Source organism: Electrophorus electricus, chromosome 8 (genome assembly GCF_041902795.1).
Source record: "Electrophorus electricus isolate QZ-2024a chromosome 8, ASM4190279v1, whole genome shotgun sequence".
NCBI lineage: Eukaryota > Metazoa > Chordata > Actinopteri > Gymnotiformes > Gymnotidae > Electrophorus > Electrophorus electricus.
The window spans coordinates 23,106,180-23,123,077 of record NC_137504.1 but is presented as its reverse complement, the minus strand read 5'-3'; the positions used below and the strand labels follow the sequence as shown (position 1 = coordinate 23,123,077).

Sequence of the window (16,898 nt, the reverse complement as noted above, 5' to 3'; positions counted from 1 at the left end):
TTTTGGACTTCGCTTGTTAAGGCATCACAGCAAATAAAACATTAAGTCGAGACACATCTTTAATAAATGATTTCAATAACAGTTATGTTGGATAGACAGCAGCAACAAGAAATAAAACACTGTTAGGTGTCTTAAGGTAGAAAAATAAATAGCTTTAAAAGGAAGCTATTAACAATAGCATCTTACAGACCTTCACTGAAGGAATAGAACACTTAAGTTTCAGATCTACATAATTTCAGAAATTTTCTTTTTTTCATTTAAAAGGAATGCAAATGCAAGACCAACAAAATGTGTTTAAATCTGTGTTTTATGCAGTTGTTCTAGCTTTTCTGTTGGGTCTGAGAATGCAAGGGAATAGGCAAATAGATTGAAAAATAAATACATTTTGTCTCTCGTTGCATTTACTGTATATGTAATACACCTTTTTTTTCATTTTACAAAGTGTAAATGACTCAACTGACTCTGAAAGATATTTCAGTACTCTACTGGGCAGATGAGCAAAGATCACCCTGTTTGCACTACTCTAATGTGTCAGACAAGTGTTATGTGAGCATTACATGGCAAAGAATTTACTACCGTTTTTTTTTTTGTTTTTTTTTTTGCCCATCAGATATGAAGCAGATATTTCTTTTCCTTTAAAAAAAAATCTCAGGGCATTCCAATATGATAAACCTTTTTTTTTTTTTTTTTTCCCACAGGGGTTTATATCCACATGACATATCGAAACCACTGAAGCTTAAAAGAAAGAAGAATCATAGATTGCAAAATACAAGCATGTTTGTGTTATTCAGAAGAAAGCTTTTTGGCATGAAACGTTATGATTATAAAGTATGTTCATTTTATACATACTTCTATCCAAATAGCTAAATAGCCACTAGTAAGCTAACAATTAGTGCTAAATTATTTCTTACTGCAACCCCTGGTATTGTTTGTGTATATCATCCCTAATGTCTACCAGTGGATGTTGGTGGAAAAGGCAAAGGAAAGGACAGCCTGTGATCACAGTTACGTCTCAATACTGTTGTTTATAAACACGATGACAGCTCAGCTAAGGTGAAAAGCAGTGTTTACTGCTCAGAGGGACTTTTCTAACTGCAGTGCCTCATAAACTAAAAAGCGGCTCGATACCCATAGGCAAATCTGAAGAGCTGATAATCAGAAGTTAAATGCCCTAACTTTATCCCAGAGCTCCAGCACAGGCCGATTCAATGTCTGCATATAGGTTTCAACCATGTCTGTGTGACTAAGGACTATACTTTAAAAATGTTCCAGTGTTGAAATACGTAAAATCCGAAAGCTTTCCACCTGTAATATTAACCAGTATTAAATTATGAACTTTTAATAGTTAACCAACTCATTGCTACAGAACACAGTATGGCAAATAAATAAAATCTGCAAAATCAATTATAAGTGATTATAAGAGCATATAGGAAGAATATCTACTATAAAGGCAGTCAGATGCAGTCTAAAGAGCCAGACACTCCAGCTTGTGAAGCTATTGTGTCTATGATTCAGGTAGCTCTGAATATTAGATTCAGTTCTCATTTACATTTTCAGTCTGACATAGGCTAAAATGCATTGTAATATGGAGGTATTTGACCAGTTATTATCTGAATAGAGCTTCAGCAGGTTTCTGCAAAGGTAAAACTCCTTTGTGGTAAAGGTATAAACAGAATGCTCTCTTAAAAATAGATTTGAGGTAGATGCTAAAGGGGTGGAAAGCAAAAAAAAAAACCCATCTTTGATAGTGGTTAGATGATTTGAAGGCAAAAGTGGAGAATATGAACAACAATGAGAAGTAAGTTACTCTGTCACATAGATAAAACCTCATACCAAATGCCCTGGTTATGCTTGACAAGTGAATTCTGCACCCATGGTTCATGTTAGTTTCCTTGGTTGCTTCTGAAGCATGGTCAAATGCCTAATGAAAAGAGAAGGGTTTTAAATGTTACTGGATATCCCCTTCACTGCTTATACTACAGAAGTCCATGCTGCAGTCTCCCCATCCCCCCCCTTAGTTTTAACAGTCCTGGTAAAAGCACTCCCCGGGCTCGGCCTCCGGCCTCTTGTCTAGACTGCACTTGTCCGGGTGCACGGCCTTGCCAGTGTAGTCCACACACAGCACGCCCCGCTGGCGCTCACCAGGGCCACAAGTCCGTGAGCAGGCCGACCAGGGCCCCATCTGCCAGGCAGGACAAGGCAGATCCCCACATGGCCGGATGTCAGCCGGCCGCAGGTCCGCGTCGCAAGAGTATGACAGCAAGCCCGCCACATCTCGGCACTCCACACTCCTCCGTGACCAACCTGAACCACAGCTTTTGGAGCACTCAGACCACTCACCCAGTACCCAGTTGGCAGCACCAAAAGGGAGAATGGCATGCGGGGAGAGGCCGCCAGGTCGCTCGAAAGGCACACCCCTGGGCAAGTAAAAGGTGTACTTGACCCTGGGTGGTGAGGCGTCACCAGCCGTGGACAGCAGCTGGATGGTGATGCTCTGCTGGAGCTCCTGGAAACTGAGCAGCCGTTCCAGGGTGGTGGAGGAGCCACTGTAGCGGAGTACGGCACCACGCACTGGGATGTCCTGCTCAGCTGTCGACACAGAGAAGTTACCGTTCAGGATGTAGGTGCCATCCTCAGCCTTCACCGCCAGGTAGTTGCCATCATGTCTGAGACCTCGGTGGCTGCGCTGCTTGACATCTATGTTGGTGGCCCCGGTGGGGATGGTGACAATATCATTGTAGCCAAACCTGTGGACATATAATTTCACCCACCTTACCTAATATCTAGTCAGTAGAACTCTGTCAAAGAACTTCAGTGCTGTTTTACCAGTTTCCCCCTCTGGCTATGTATCTCTCCAAAGCTGGTAATATTTGTAAGGTTCATGTTTTTTCCTCACTTACCTAGCTTTGTTCAGAGAGCCACTGATCTTTCTGCAGCTTAACCCATCTCCTCCACAGATGCCACACTTATCTAACTTCAGGTTGGAACCTATGACCTGGTCACAGCCTGCCTTGATGCATTGGCCCTGGACACAGATAGACGTGGTATCTGGACCACAGGTTGTACCATCCACTACCTGGTCAACACACACACACACACACACACACACACACACACACACACACACACACACACACACACACACACACACACACACACACACAGACACACACACACACACACACACACACAGACACACACACACACAAAGAAAGCACAAAGACTTATGACGCACAAGAACATCGGTTTAACATGCCTAGACAGTCCAGACATTCCTAAAAGGTTCCTGTGTTTTGTTAAGTTTTTTTTTTTTTGGAGTGAAGGCATTTACAGTTAAAAGTAAAGTAGTTGTACAGTATGACCACATCAAAAGAAAACAAGGCAAAGTTATTACACCAATGACGCAAACCCAACTACAATAACTGTGTGGAACACCAGCTGCAGGAAAGTGCACTCAGGAGTTTATAGCAATAACAGGACAGCATGGCTTAGGGGGCTAGGATTTCACATTGTACTACAGAGAAAATATTTTGGACTTAGGTGTTTAATCAGAGTTTAAAGACATCAGTGCTCAGGAAAGAAGTGGATCTCAAGAGGGATTCAGACTTTAAGGTTAGGAATAGAGCAGGCTAACAGAGGAATTGGTGGACGATGCGTACTGCGTATCTTCAGTGAAATCGTTCATACTGGATCGGGGAAGAGAGATGGCATCTCCTAAGCACCTTGGCCTCGAAGACCTTGAACTCGTTGCTATGCTTGGCTCTGCAGAAGAGCTTGCAGCGGTCCCTGGGGGAAACTCCAGAATACTTCGGGATCCACTGCTTTATGTTCCCGCGCGTGTCCAAGTACTGGTTGCTGTTGTATTTCTCACACTGCTCCTCTCTGAAGCTCTTACCTGTGGAAAAGAGCAGCTGCTTACAAGCTACCACAGACAAACAGAAGAAGCGACAGGGACATTGACTAAGGACATGCACTAATGGCACCCTTAGCTGGGAAAACAGGATGAAATGTGAACCCTGACGTTAAAACAGAGTCCCCATTTACACAGCTACCATGCTTTGTCTCCCAAAATGTAAATTCAGAGAACAGGCTGTTGCATTTATAGAATGTTACCATGGTTTCCTGGGCAGGGTACGATGTTGCAGGACTGGTATTTGACCCTCTGGCCCACACAGTACAACCCTCCATTTTGTGGCACTGGGTCCGTGCACTCGCGCCGCGAAAACTCAACCCCACCATGACATGTCCGAGAACAGGAGCCCCAGGGACCCCATGCGCCCCAGCTGCCATCCACTGGTACCTGGAGCACAAGCGAGAGCTAACAGATGTGCACCTCACCATTCAAAATGGCATCTGGAGAACCTGAGGTCTGTTTTAAACAGCTATCTTTTAGGAGATGAGCAAAAAATTGACATGCAAAAACCAAAAAGAACAAAAGCTAAAAACAAAAAAGGGACGGGCAAAACAAAAAAAAAGAAACTAACTTGGGAAAGTGCCGTACCACTCTACATCTGACAACTTGCCTTAAGGTATACTTTAGATCAGTAAAAAAAAACTGTAAATTCAGTTGGAACATTTACTAGGTTTTCGAGGGTTCAGCTATTAATCTGTCACTGCCACTGCTTCTCCGATGCATATGGTGAGTTCAAGAAAGTCAAGCACATGATGAACATTCTCTCTGCAAATTCAGCTTTAAAGGCAAATTTCACATCCCTTTTGAGTGACCATATAAAAATATAAACCAGATATTTTGAGCTACATCTGTGCAAAGTTTTAATTTATATATATTATATATTTTTTAAAAATTCCCTCAGAACTGGCTCGGTGGGGTAGACTTTGGAACGCCTGCCATTCGCTAACCCCTCCCCCACATGCCAAACATGCAAAGGCCACACAGACCTTGCCTGCCTTCTAAGCATGGTGCTTGTGGCATGCACATGAATGCCACATTTCATTTATTCCTTCTTTTAAGAGTTGGCTCGCAGATTCCCACTCACAGCCAGGACGTCTGGCATTGCGGGCTAGCTCTTCCAACACACCAAGCCCCAAATATAATCACCCTTTTTTGTATGTGCTTTACTCAATACAATGTGACTGCTATTTAAATGGAAGATCCAAAAATAATCCCGACATTTTAAAGATACTCTGCAAATGAACACCTAATCTCTCTCTCTCTCCTTCCCTTCTTCTCACCCTCTCTCTGGCTTCAGGAGGTGCGGCCGGTCTGGCATTTAGGAGCAGGGTTTCAACCAGATTGATTATTTTAAGCAGCTCTAAGAGGAGGCCCAGTTGGGGTCCAAGAGGAGGAGCTGCCTGGATTTCTAAAGGCAAAAAAACGGACAGTCTAACTCGGAGTGATGCAAACACGTACAGACACCCAAACAACGTGCCATAAGGAATGTGTCCATGCAAGCAAAGAGGGTGATCTTAAACAGACAAAGAAAGTTAAAGGTTGGGAGAAACAGAAAGGGAGTGAGAGAAAGACACTTTAAAGGGGGAATAAAGCAAGTGGCCAGCATATGTGACAGTAACAGAACACAGACTATCAAGAGTGGTAAACAAAGAAGAAACACAATAACAATGCAGGGAAAACACATTTTAAAAACCCCACACTGGTTGTAAATCTGACGAAAGGCATTCAGTGGTGGTTTCTTCTTGCCCTGCATGTTTTGTGTTCTGATAGACAAAAATGTTCCAAAAAACAAATAGGGGTTGACTCAAACCCAGTCCCTGTCCTTTGGCTGAACGTACTTTCTCCTCTTCCATGTTTCCTGGTGTTCTCAAGACGCACGTGCCCACATGGCAGCTTCTCCCCTCCCCGCAGGGCGTGCCCTCGGCCCAGGGCAGGCTCCCGTTGCGGGTGGTGCACTGGGGTTTGCCCACCTCCTGACACCACAGCTGGATGCAGGCCTGGTCATCTGGGGTGTTGGGGCAACGGGCGAACTGCTCGCCAAATGCCAGCTGGCACTGTCGGTCCAGGCCATATGCTTGTCCCGGTGGCTCAGCTTGGAGGGGCAGGGTCTGCTCGGGCGTATCCAGCAGGCAGTCACCTGAAATGGGAATGGGGCACGCAGTGAAAAACTGGAGGCACAGGATTTAGGTCTTTAATACACACAGAGAGGATGTTTATAAAAAAGAAACAGAAGCATGTGATAGGAAGAGAGAAAGAAAAGACTGCAATTGAGGTATGCTCTTATTACTACAACTAATGTTTATTGCTTAACTACTCACACTATATAATGCATGCCTAGAGATTCCTGCTCCTTTAATTACACTGTATAGATAGCTGCACTTCCTCTCTTGAGTGTTATAGGCATATTCCAGTGCTGCGGTACTTCCTGAAACCACCACTTTTTTCGAACCAAGCAGGTGTGCACCTCTGTAGCTTCAGGGAACTCTTCTCCCTATGGAGAAAAGGAGCTGGCAACATATAACCCTCTCCACCGCCTGATGTGAGTGAGTCGGCGCGCTCTCTCCCATCAGGAGATTTCCATTACGGGCCTGCAGTCAAACTCACTACATGTCAAACTCATTACATGTCAAACTCACTACATGTTAAACTGACTACATGTCAAACTCACTACATGTCAAACTCACTACATGTTAAACTGATTACATGTTAACCTCACATGTTAAACTGGCTACATGTTAACCTCACTACATGTTAACCTCATTACATGTCAAACTCACTACATGTTAACCTCATTACATGTCAAACTCACTACATGTCAAACTCACTACATGTCAAACTCACTACATGTTAACCTCACTACATGTCAACCTCATTACATGTCAAACTCACTACATGTCAAACTCACTACATGTTAACCTCACTACATGTTAAACTCACTACATGTCAAACTCACTACATGTTAAGCTCACTACATGTCAAACTCACTACATGTCAAACTCATTACATGTAACCTCACTACATGTAACCTCACTACATGTTAACTTCACTACATGTCAACCTCATTACATGTCAAACTCACTATATGTTAAACTGATTACATGTCAAACTCACTACATGTTAACCTCACTACATGTCAACCTCACTACATGTCAAACTCATTACATGTCAAACTCACTACATGTCAAACTCACTACATGTTAATCTCACTACATGTTAACCTCACATGTCAAACTCACTACATGTTAACCTCACTACATGTCAAACTCACTACATGTCAACCTCACTACATGTCAAACTCATTACATGTCAAACTCATTACATGTTAAACTGACTACATGTCAAACTCACTACATGTCAAACTCACTACATGTTAACCTTACTACATGTCAAACTCACTACATGTTAACCTCACTACATGTCAAACTCATTACATGTCAAACTCATTACATGTTAAACTGACTACATGTCAAACTCACTACATGTCAAACTCACTACATGTTAACCTTACTACATGTTAACCTCACTACATGTCAACCTCACTACATGTCAAACTCATTACATGTCAAACTCACTACATGTTAAACTGACTACATGTCAAACTCACTACATGTCAAACTCACTACATGTTAATCTCACTACATGTTAAGCTCACTATATGTCAACCTCATTACATGTCAAACTCAATACATGTCAAACTCACTACATGTCAAACTGATTACATGTTAACCTCACTACATGTCAAACTCACTAAATGTTAAACTGACTACATGTCAAACTCACTACATGTCAAATTCACTACATATCAAACTCACTACATGTTAACCTCACTACATGTCAACCTCATTATATGTCAAACTCACTACATGTCAAACTCACTACATGTTAACCTCACTACATGTTAAACTCACTACATGTCAAACTCACTACATGTTAAACTGACTACATGTTAAGCTCACTACATGTCAAACTCACTACATGTTAAGCTCACTACATGTTAACCTCACTATATGTCAACCTCATTACATGTCAAACTCAATACATGTCAAACTCACTACATGTAACCTCACTACATGTTAACTTCACTACATGTCAACCTCATTACATGTCAAACTCACTATATGTTAAACTGATTACATGTCAAACTCACTACATGTCAAACTCACTACATGTTAACCTCACTACATGTTAAACTCACTACATGTCAAACTCACTACATGTTAAACTGACTACATGTTAAGCTCACTACATGTCAAACTCACTACATGTTAAGCTCACTACATGTTAACCTCACTATATGTCAACCTCATTACATGTCAAACTCAATACATGTCAAACTCACTACATGTAACCTCACTACATGTTAACTTCACTACATGTCAACCTCATTACATGTCAAACTCACTATATGTTAAACTGATTACATGTCAAACTCACTACATGTCAAACTCACTACGTTAACCTCACTACATGTCAACCTCACTACATGTCAACCTCACTACATGTCAAACTCATTACATGTCAAACTCACTACATGTCAAACTCACTACATGTCAACCTCACTACATGTCAAACTCATTACATGTCAAACTCATTACATGTTAAACTGACTACATGTCAAACTCACTACATGTCAAACTCACTACATGTTAAACTGACTACATGTCAAACTCACTACATGTCAAACTCACTACATGTTAACCTTACTACATGTTAACCTCACTACATGTCAACCTCACTACATGTCAAACTCATTACATGTCAAACTCACTACATGTTAAACTGACTACATGTCAAACTCACTACATGTCAAACTCACTACATGTTAATCTCACTACATGTTAACCTCACTATATGTCAACCTCATTACATGTCAAACTCAATACATGTCAAACTCACTACATGTCAAACTGATTACATGTTAACCTCACTACATGTCAAACTCACTAAATGTTAAACTGATTACATGTTAACCTCACTACATGTCAAACTCACTACATGTTAACCTCACTACATGTCAACCTCACTACATGTCAAACTCATTACATGTCAAACTCATTACATGTTAAACTGACTACATGTCAAACTCAGTACATGTCAAACTCACTACATGTTAACCTTACTACATGTTAACCTCACTACATGTCAACCTCACTACATGTCAAACTCATTACATGTCAAACTCACTACACGTTAAACTGACTACATGTCAAACTCACTACATGTCAAACTCACTACATGTTAATCTCACTACATGTTAACCTCACTATATGTCAACCTCATTACATGTCAAACTCAATACATGTCAAACTCACTACATGTCAAACTGATTACATGTTAACCTCACTACATGTCAAACTCACTAAATGTTAAACTGATTACATGTTAACCTCACTACATGTCAAACTCACTACATGTTAACCTCACTATATGTCAACCTCATTACATGTCAAACTCAATACATGTCAAACTCACTACATGTCAAACTGATTACATGTTAACCTCACTACATGTCAAACTCACTACATGTTAAACTGACTACATATTAACCTCACTACATGTTAACCTCACATGTTAACCTCACTACATATTAACCTCATTACATGTCAAACTCACTACATGTTAACCTCACTACATGTCAAACTCACTACATTTTAACCTCACTACATGTCAAACTCATTACATGTTAAACTGATTACATGTCAAACTCACTACATGTCAACCTCACTACATGTTAAACTGACTACATGTTAACCTTACTACATGTTAAACTGACTACATGTTAACTTCACTACATATTAAATGTTTGAATCCACAACATTGTGGAACTGCCATGATGACCCCAAGTTCCCCTCCTGTAATGATTTCCAATTTGGTCAAGGTGTAACATCTTGACATAAGCTTATGCAAGCTTCTTGTCTGTCTTTGTGCGTCTTAAATTCTTTGATTTGTACATTTCATTTGGGTGGGGGTGGCTTTCAGCCACATGAGGCAAACTGTTTGACAGTTTCACACTTAAAACCACTATACGAGATTTTGTTAACAGTAAAAAATAACTGAGCCTCGGGGCTGTATCAGCACTCTTGTCTGCGCTTGGCAATGCATGAGGTCTGAGGGAAAACAGTTGTTAAAGCTGGAATGTGTTAGTCACCGAGGATGACTCAGAGGAAGAACGGGATTGGGATAGCGTAGACTGAAATATTGTCTGAGATAAATCAAACTACAGCAAAAATATGTCAGCTATTTTTCAACGCAGATATTCCACAGATACTGCAATGCCATTTCTTTTTCTTTCATCCTCCCCTTTTTCGGAGTGCTTAGAGGTACATCTTGCATAATTGTTTAATTTGCAGTGTGGTGAAAAGTTTGCAGAGGTTTAAAGTTTATTTTCTGGTGGAGACAGCGATCATAGGAACAGATTCCTGTAACTGTCTCAGGCATGCCTAGCATGTGCCGCTCACCTGTCTACATTGCGCTAAGATGGCAAAACCACCCAGAGGGAGAGAGAGTAAGAGAGAGAATGAGTAAGACAGAGTGAGAGAGCATGGGATGTTATTTTGCTGAGAATATCAAAACTTGCAATATTCAGTTTTTCAGGTCTGTTATTAGTGGTTCAGGGACAATTAAAGGCAGAAGAGGCGCACACTTAAAAATGGAGTGAAAGAAAATAAACTTGTGAAAATGAGACCTCCTTATTACAGATAGATTTTTTTCCCCACATGCCAAAATCAAAATTACACAACCCATTTTCTATGGCAAGTGTGCATTAACTACATAATGATAGCTGAGTGATTTAGAAAAAGTTATTGAATGATATTGCTTTTTGGTTTTAAGGAAATATGGCCTACTTTCATTCCCACACTCCCACAAACCCCACCAAACCTCACATTAAAGGAGAGAAAACCAACTGTCAAGCAAACTCTCAAAAGCACAAAACACTCAACATCCCACTACCCCCTAATGTTCTTGAGACCAACAGTCTGAGAGGTTTTGGCAAGCGTAATGGGATCAGGCAGTGACTTTGGCCGTACCGTGCCCATTGTCGAAAAACTCAGTGACGTAAAGTGCGCTGCATGGTGACCACGGAAGAGTCTTGTTGAGGTGTACAAAGAGGGGAGCCATTATGTGGTGGCCATCGATATGCCCAAATAATTTCTCACAGTTCCTAGAGTCATCATGTGGCATGCTAAGTACATGGCCTTTGAGAAATAGAAAAAGAGAAGGAGAGAGAGAATTAGCTTGGTACTGAAACTGGATGATTAGTTGTTATTGTTCAACAGACATAGTATTTTTGTAAGAGTCCTTTAAGTGGAAATAATCTCCTATGACATACTTACTAGGAACTTCCAAATTCCAAATGCTTTCAATTAAGGTGATCTCATGGAATAAAAATATTCTCTCAAGTGATTACAATTTGGTCATTCTGTAATGGTATAAATAAGACCATGGAAACTGTTCAAATGAAGCTGAGAAGGTTTGGCTCATGCTAATGAATGACTCAGTCTAAATTTGGGGCATCCACTCTGGTCCAGACTTTCTGTGAGGGTGAGCTGACAGACAGAGACATGGAGGAGAGTCTGGTGGCATGCTAGTGTGTGTGTGTGCGTGTGTGTGTGTCTGTGTGTCTCTGCATGTGTGTGAGACCTCTACCGAGTTCATGTGACACGGTGAAGGCTGCCTGGAGGCCGTTGTCCTCGATGACTGAGCAGCTTCTTTTGGGGTCACACATGGTGCCCACATCAGCTACACCGAGGGTGTCACAATGCTGATGTCCACAAATATCCTAGAGGTGTGAAAGAGAAACACGACAGAGAGAGAGTGCGAGAGAGAGAGAAAGGATGGTCAGATTGACAATAAGAAAGCAGGATTGAGAATGAGAGAAGGAAAGGTCCGAGAGGGGAGGAGGGAGAGCAGAGGGAGGACACGTTTCAGACACTGATATCCAGACATCGCTCCATTAGTTCCAGACAGACTTTTTCCCCCCCAAAAGTAGGCTCTTGCCAGCAAAATATATTTGTCAGTGTTTCCATCGTAAAATGAAGCAAATACATTGGAGGCAGACTCCAAGCAAGAGGAACTTTAACTGTGCGACGGCGGTTGTCTGAGGGATTTCTCGGGCACAAATCAACCCCGATTTGAGTGGCCCTGACTGGGAAAGACCTACGGAGGTGTCCCTATCCAACACCCGGTGGAACCAGGAGCATCACCCATCCTGCTGTGCCACTTGCTACAGGAAAGGGCAGCAGAGTGTCGGTTACTTGTACCAATTCCAGTAAGGCATCATGGATATGGTGCCTTTGTGGCCAGACAGGGTGGCTGGGGTAGGTTCACCAGTAAGCCATGTGGTCACAGGCTTTACAGATCATTTCCTGCTTGAGGGCCATGCACAAAGGTCTAGTTAATCAAATTATTTCAATGACTGTGTTCGTCCACCACATATGATAAACATAGTTGTAGTTTCGTACTTCGAAGAAATGTCACGAGGAGGGTTCTTGTCATCACTCCCAGCAATTTGATTAAGTAAATGATCCAGACACTTTTTTAATCTTAATAGTAAATAAGGGATTAGATGTTCCACTCCTTACATTACCAGAAACCTTCATGAGTCCAAAACTTGGACCGTGACCCACAGATGAAACCTGAGCACACTCTCAGTCTTAGAGTCATTATAACCGAATAAGTGAATGGTTAAGAAATTAGCTACAGTGTAATATTACAGTAATCGAATGCAATGTGGGACAAAAGTCATGTGACCAGTTGAATAAAAAAGGACACCAGAAGCCCTGTCTGAGCTGACCAGAATGATATATAACCCTGTGTTTCTATTTAGACTTTATTATTAACTGTTAAAATGGGGCGAAAACATAAAAATAGGCTCAGAGCCCATTTCGGTTCATTTGACAAGTTTGAGTAGCTCAAGACGACAGCTGTCAGTGTTGTCTGTGGTTCGACGTACCTCTCTGGTGAACAGGATGGCCGTGTCATAATGCTCAGGGTGGCGCACACTCGCCGGGTTGAAGAGTTGCTGCCAAGCACAGAAATTGCGTAGGGCTACACCTCCATTGCTAGACAACTCAGGCCCTGCCTCCTCATCCTCTACCACCAGCATCTTAACAACGACCAGGCTCACAGCATTTTTCAGGCTTGGGTGGGTGTACAGTTGCGCTGCCATGCTCATCAGGGTCAGGAGGTAATGCTGGAGAGAGAGAGAGAGAGAGAGAGAGAGAGAGAGAGAGAGAGAGAGAGAGAGAGAGAGAGAGAGAAATTGTTTCTAAATCCATTATATAAAAGTGAAAAAAAATGTATAAGAGTGGTTGTACAGCCACAAACCAAAACTGCAAAACCCTTAGCACAGCTGTTCAAAAACAGGAATGCAACTATATGGCTGTGGGCTGGACAATGTGCATGGGTCAAAAAGACCTTCAGAACATCATTCCAGCCAAAGGCTATAAGTTTCTTTTATCCTAAAGGCCAAAACCCTGACACACAGGGGGCAGTTCATCAAACTCTAAATTAGAGAAACCAGCAGGTTCAGCCCATTTGGATGGATTCAGAATTCATCCTCGACATGTTGTTTTACTTTATAGTCGTGCTTCTTTGGAATCACTTGTTTTCAAATGCGAGCAGAAAATGCAGAAGGCATTTAAGACGGGAGCTGCTCATCAGGCAGAATACCTATAACTCTGCAAAAGATAAGTGGTGGTGGTGCTGGGTGACCCGAATCTAAAAGATAAGTGGTGGTGGTGCTGGGTGACCCGAATCTAAAAGCCTTTGGGACTGAAATATTTAAACATTTGTTTTTCTTTCCATTAATAAAATGGGTGGAAGGGGCTCAAAAACAAACTCTTCTTGGCCTCTCCTCTCTTCCAGATGGTGCTCAGCCGAACTCAAGGCCCTCATGCCAACATTTCTATTTCATCCTTCTCTCTCCTGCTCTCTCTCTCTCTCATTCTCTGTCTCCGTGTCTCTTGCCCTTTCGCCTAAGGCACTGTCACACTTCAAGAATGAGAAAGCATGTATTTTAAAGGGGGTGTCATATTCCAGATATGTCAATTTATTATAACAGCGGGATTTCACACATAATAACACTACAACTTCATTTACCAGCTGTAGCAGTGACTGCAAACCACAAGCATAGGACAGGCTTGTGTGAGAGCCAAGCATACACCATTTCTCAAATGCTGGTGGCCTGTGTGGTTGGTAGTGTATTGCATACCCAGACAACTTCAGAGGATCTGATGCCAGTAAGTGATATTCTCTGTTAGTCTGATGCTAACATGCTATGTGAAATTGGTGATGAAAGATGATGTCCATTTTTTTTTTACAATTAACTGATGGCAAATTTTTTAAACATTTAGATAAGAAAACAATAATGGTCACCTCACTAAGACTTTTTAAACTATTACATCTGTTGTTCATTTACAGTACAAAGTGTTTAAAGTGCCATTGTGATTCGCCAGGAAGAAAAACATACTATGATGGAAATATTTGACACTTACACTTCCCTGAATAATTGTTCTCTCCTGTATTTCCCGTCAGTATTTAAAAACACACACGTACCCATTTTCTTAATAAAGAGTGACAGCTGTCACCTTCGGTTAATTATACACTGTTTAAAAGTATCAACAGAAAGGTTTTAAAGAATTCTCGGTCTTCTGTTTATGGAGGGACATACCAAGAGGAAAACACGATCAACTAAACATGGAGACCAGTAAATATTTGTGGCCACAGTCTGTGCTCAAGGTCTGTGGTAGTAAACACGGGTTGACTATATGTTTTCCTCATACAGATGACAGCAAAAAAGACATCTCATCTACTAAGTAACTATAATAAACCCTAGTAAGTAGACGCATACAAAATATGCTCAAAATTCATCTATGGGCATCCAGCCCTTGACAAAACAACCTCCTGATATTTAAAAAGTATTAGCGAATGAATCCGTATAAACTGATCTGAGACAACCAAAACGTTTCTTGCGCACGAAATTGTAGCAGAGTGAGCTGTTAAAATGTTTACATTTAAAGTAAACAGCAGCCACTTATCCTTTTGCAAAAGACGATAAAATTCTGCCACATGTGTTATTCGGGTTGCCAAACCGAAGATTTAACCTCTGGTACGGTTCATCTCGCGCGTCATGGTTGAAAGAATGTTGGTGGAGCCCGGGCTTCAGTTTGGGATTACGCACAGATCTGCGTTACCCTCACCCCGCCCACACACGTCCAGAAACGTGAAATTGACTGTTCTTGGAAACTCGGTTAGGCACTTGCCAGATCGAGATTAAAATGGAAAATATTCCGCGTATTAAATAAATTAATGATAAAAATATTAGAAATAAAATGCGAAACAATTAAATTTTGCACTAAATGTAGCCAATGTATCATTAATTAATGTATTAATGCACGAGCTAGCTACACTTTTTAAAAGAAGGCCGAGAACCTGTTAAAGACGATTATAAAGAAAGGTTTTATGTCGTTTATTCATGAAAAATGAATGTAACAACATTCAAGATGATCTATGAACCTAATTCGTAACACTATAACTTTCGCAAGTACATTTACCTTTATCTCGTCTCCATAGAAACGAGTCATTGAAGAGTCAGCAACTACAAGGGTCTCGATGTACCTTGCGGTTGACACAAATCTTCTTTCCCGCCTTTGATTGCCATCATGCTTTTCACGGGACCAAAGGATGCTGTCAGTCAATAAGTGGTTGTCGTCCGTTACACGCTCAAACTTATTTTTCGAAGTTGCTTGATTTCTGGTGAACACGCGCCTTTTAATGAAGTGCATCTGCGAGAAAGATGTCCCTTTCTTGTCACTTGCGACAGGCTGAATAAAGTACTCATCTCCATGCGTCAAAAACGTTCCCTGTATGCCACGACAGAGACTAACAGAGACCACCGACTCCTTGTCAGAATTAACTGTGCCCTTGTAGAAGCAGTATCTGAGGTCGTCTCCACTTTCCCTGGACTCAGTAACATTCTTGGGAATATTCTCATTTTTGGAGCCGTTCAGAAAAGCTGAGAGATGATTTGCTTTGATACGTTGAACATTTAACGTCGGAGCTACAAAACTATTATCCGGGCTCAGGTCTAGCGTGAAAACTTGACCAAATGCATTAATTCTGAAAATCTGTCGCTCTTCACTCCTCCCAAACCAACTGTTTCTCGATGACAGTTTGACTGGTATGATCGCCTCGGACTCTATAGACTCACATTTCACAACTTCAGTCAGCAAAACTGTTGCCAAGATTAAATGAATGTGACAACACATGGTAACCGCTGACATAAACGTTTCCGTTTTTTTTTTTGTTTTTTTTTTTTCCAAAAAAAAGGTCTAAAACCCAAATACGGAAAATAAATAGCAACAACACTCTATTAAGTACTCACACAAACATATAGCTGTAAATGTATTAATGCTAAAATGTGTACACCGAAACTGCACGATACTGTAGGTATGGGGTAAAATGTCCAGTCTGAACTGAAGCAAATCAGTTCATTTCAGAAGCAGTTTAGTAATCCTTTTGTCCTTTAACAGTAAGACCAAAAATGCAAAGTTCGGCATAAATTTAGAGTCCTGAGAAAAGTAGATTACTCTTCCAGATCACTGTGTGTCGGTGTTGAGCGCTTGTGTCGGTGGTATTTATACAGTCATGATCTTCTTGAACGTGCGCGGTTTATTTTTGATATTCATACCAACCTCACACCCACCCCCTCCCCCGTGCAGCACAGTAGAACGCCAACAACTCCACGAGTTTGATCCAATGGGGGCTCCCTGCACGCCCCCTTTTGAACAGTGCAGGTCTGACTTATAGGCGCCTATTATTAACCGACCAGGCGGCACAAACTGCACTGATGGAAAACTGCAATCCTGTGACGTTTGGTAATATATGTAGCTGCTGAATTGTTTGAGCGGGAAAGCGTGCGTCAATCTTTTAAGAAAATATTATCTTTTAATAACGAAAGACAGTTAGGCTACTTGTCACAATA

At 41.4% G+C, this 16,898-nt stretch overlaps 1 protein-coding gene across 2 annotated transcripts; it reads right to left on the bottom strand.

The window, feature by feature from the left end:
* Window positions 1-46: 46 nt before the first annotated feature.
* adamts8a (ADAM metallopeptidase with thrombospondin type 1 motif, 8a) lies at window positions 47-16,536 on the bottom strand. 2 transcript variants are annotated; one of them, XM_081719600.1, is made up of 9 exons: window positions 15,469-16,534; window positions 12,867-13,106; window positions 11,561-11,693; window positions 10,942-11,109; window positions 5,752-6,050; window positions 4,114-4,300; window positions 3,723-3,895; window positions 2,901-3,076; window positions 47-2,747 (listed from the first exon to the last, which is right to left on the bottom strand). In XM_081719600.1, exons 1-9 carry the CDS (start codon window positions 16,195-16,197, stop codon window positions 2,021-2,023), a joined length of 2,832 nt encoding a protein of 943 aa, XP_081575726.1. In that variant the 5' UTR covers window positions 16,198-16,534; the 3' UTR covers window positions 47-2,020. The 2 variants fall into 2 exon arrangements, with proteins under 2 accessions (XP_081575726.1, XP_081575727.1); XM_081719601.1 differs by lacking the exon at window positions 10,942-11,109 and having other exon boundaries at window positions 15,469-16,536.
* Between the last annotated feature and the right edge of the window lie 362 nt (window positions 16,537-16,898).

What these genes read in the sequence shown, in the direction of transcription:
- adamts8a (XM_081719600.1), bottom strand. Translation starts at nt 16,197, where the DNA reads ATGTCAGCGGTTACCATGTGTTGTCACATTCATTTAATCTTGGCAACA. An exon ending in TCTATGGAGACGAGATAAAG is followed by an intron (nt 13,107 to 15,468) that starts GTAAATGTACTT and finishes CTCTCTCTCCAG; the next exon opens with CATTACCTCCTGACCCTGAT. An exon ending in CCATCCTGTTCACCAGAGAG is followed by an intron (nt 11,694 to 12,866) that starts GTACGTCGAACC and finishes TCACACCTCTAG; the next exon opens with GATATTTGTGGACATCAGCA.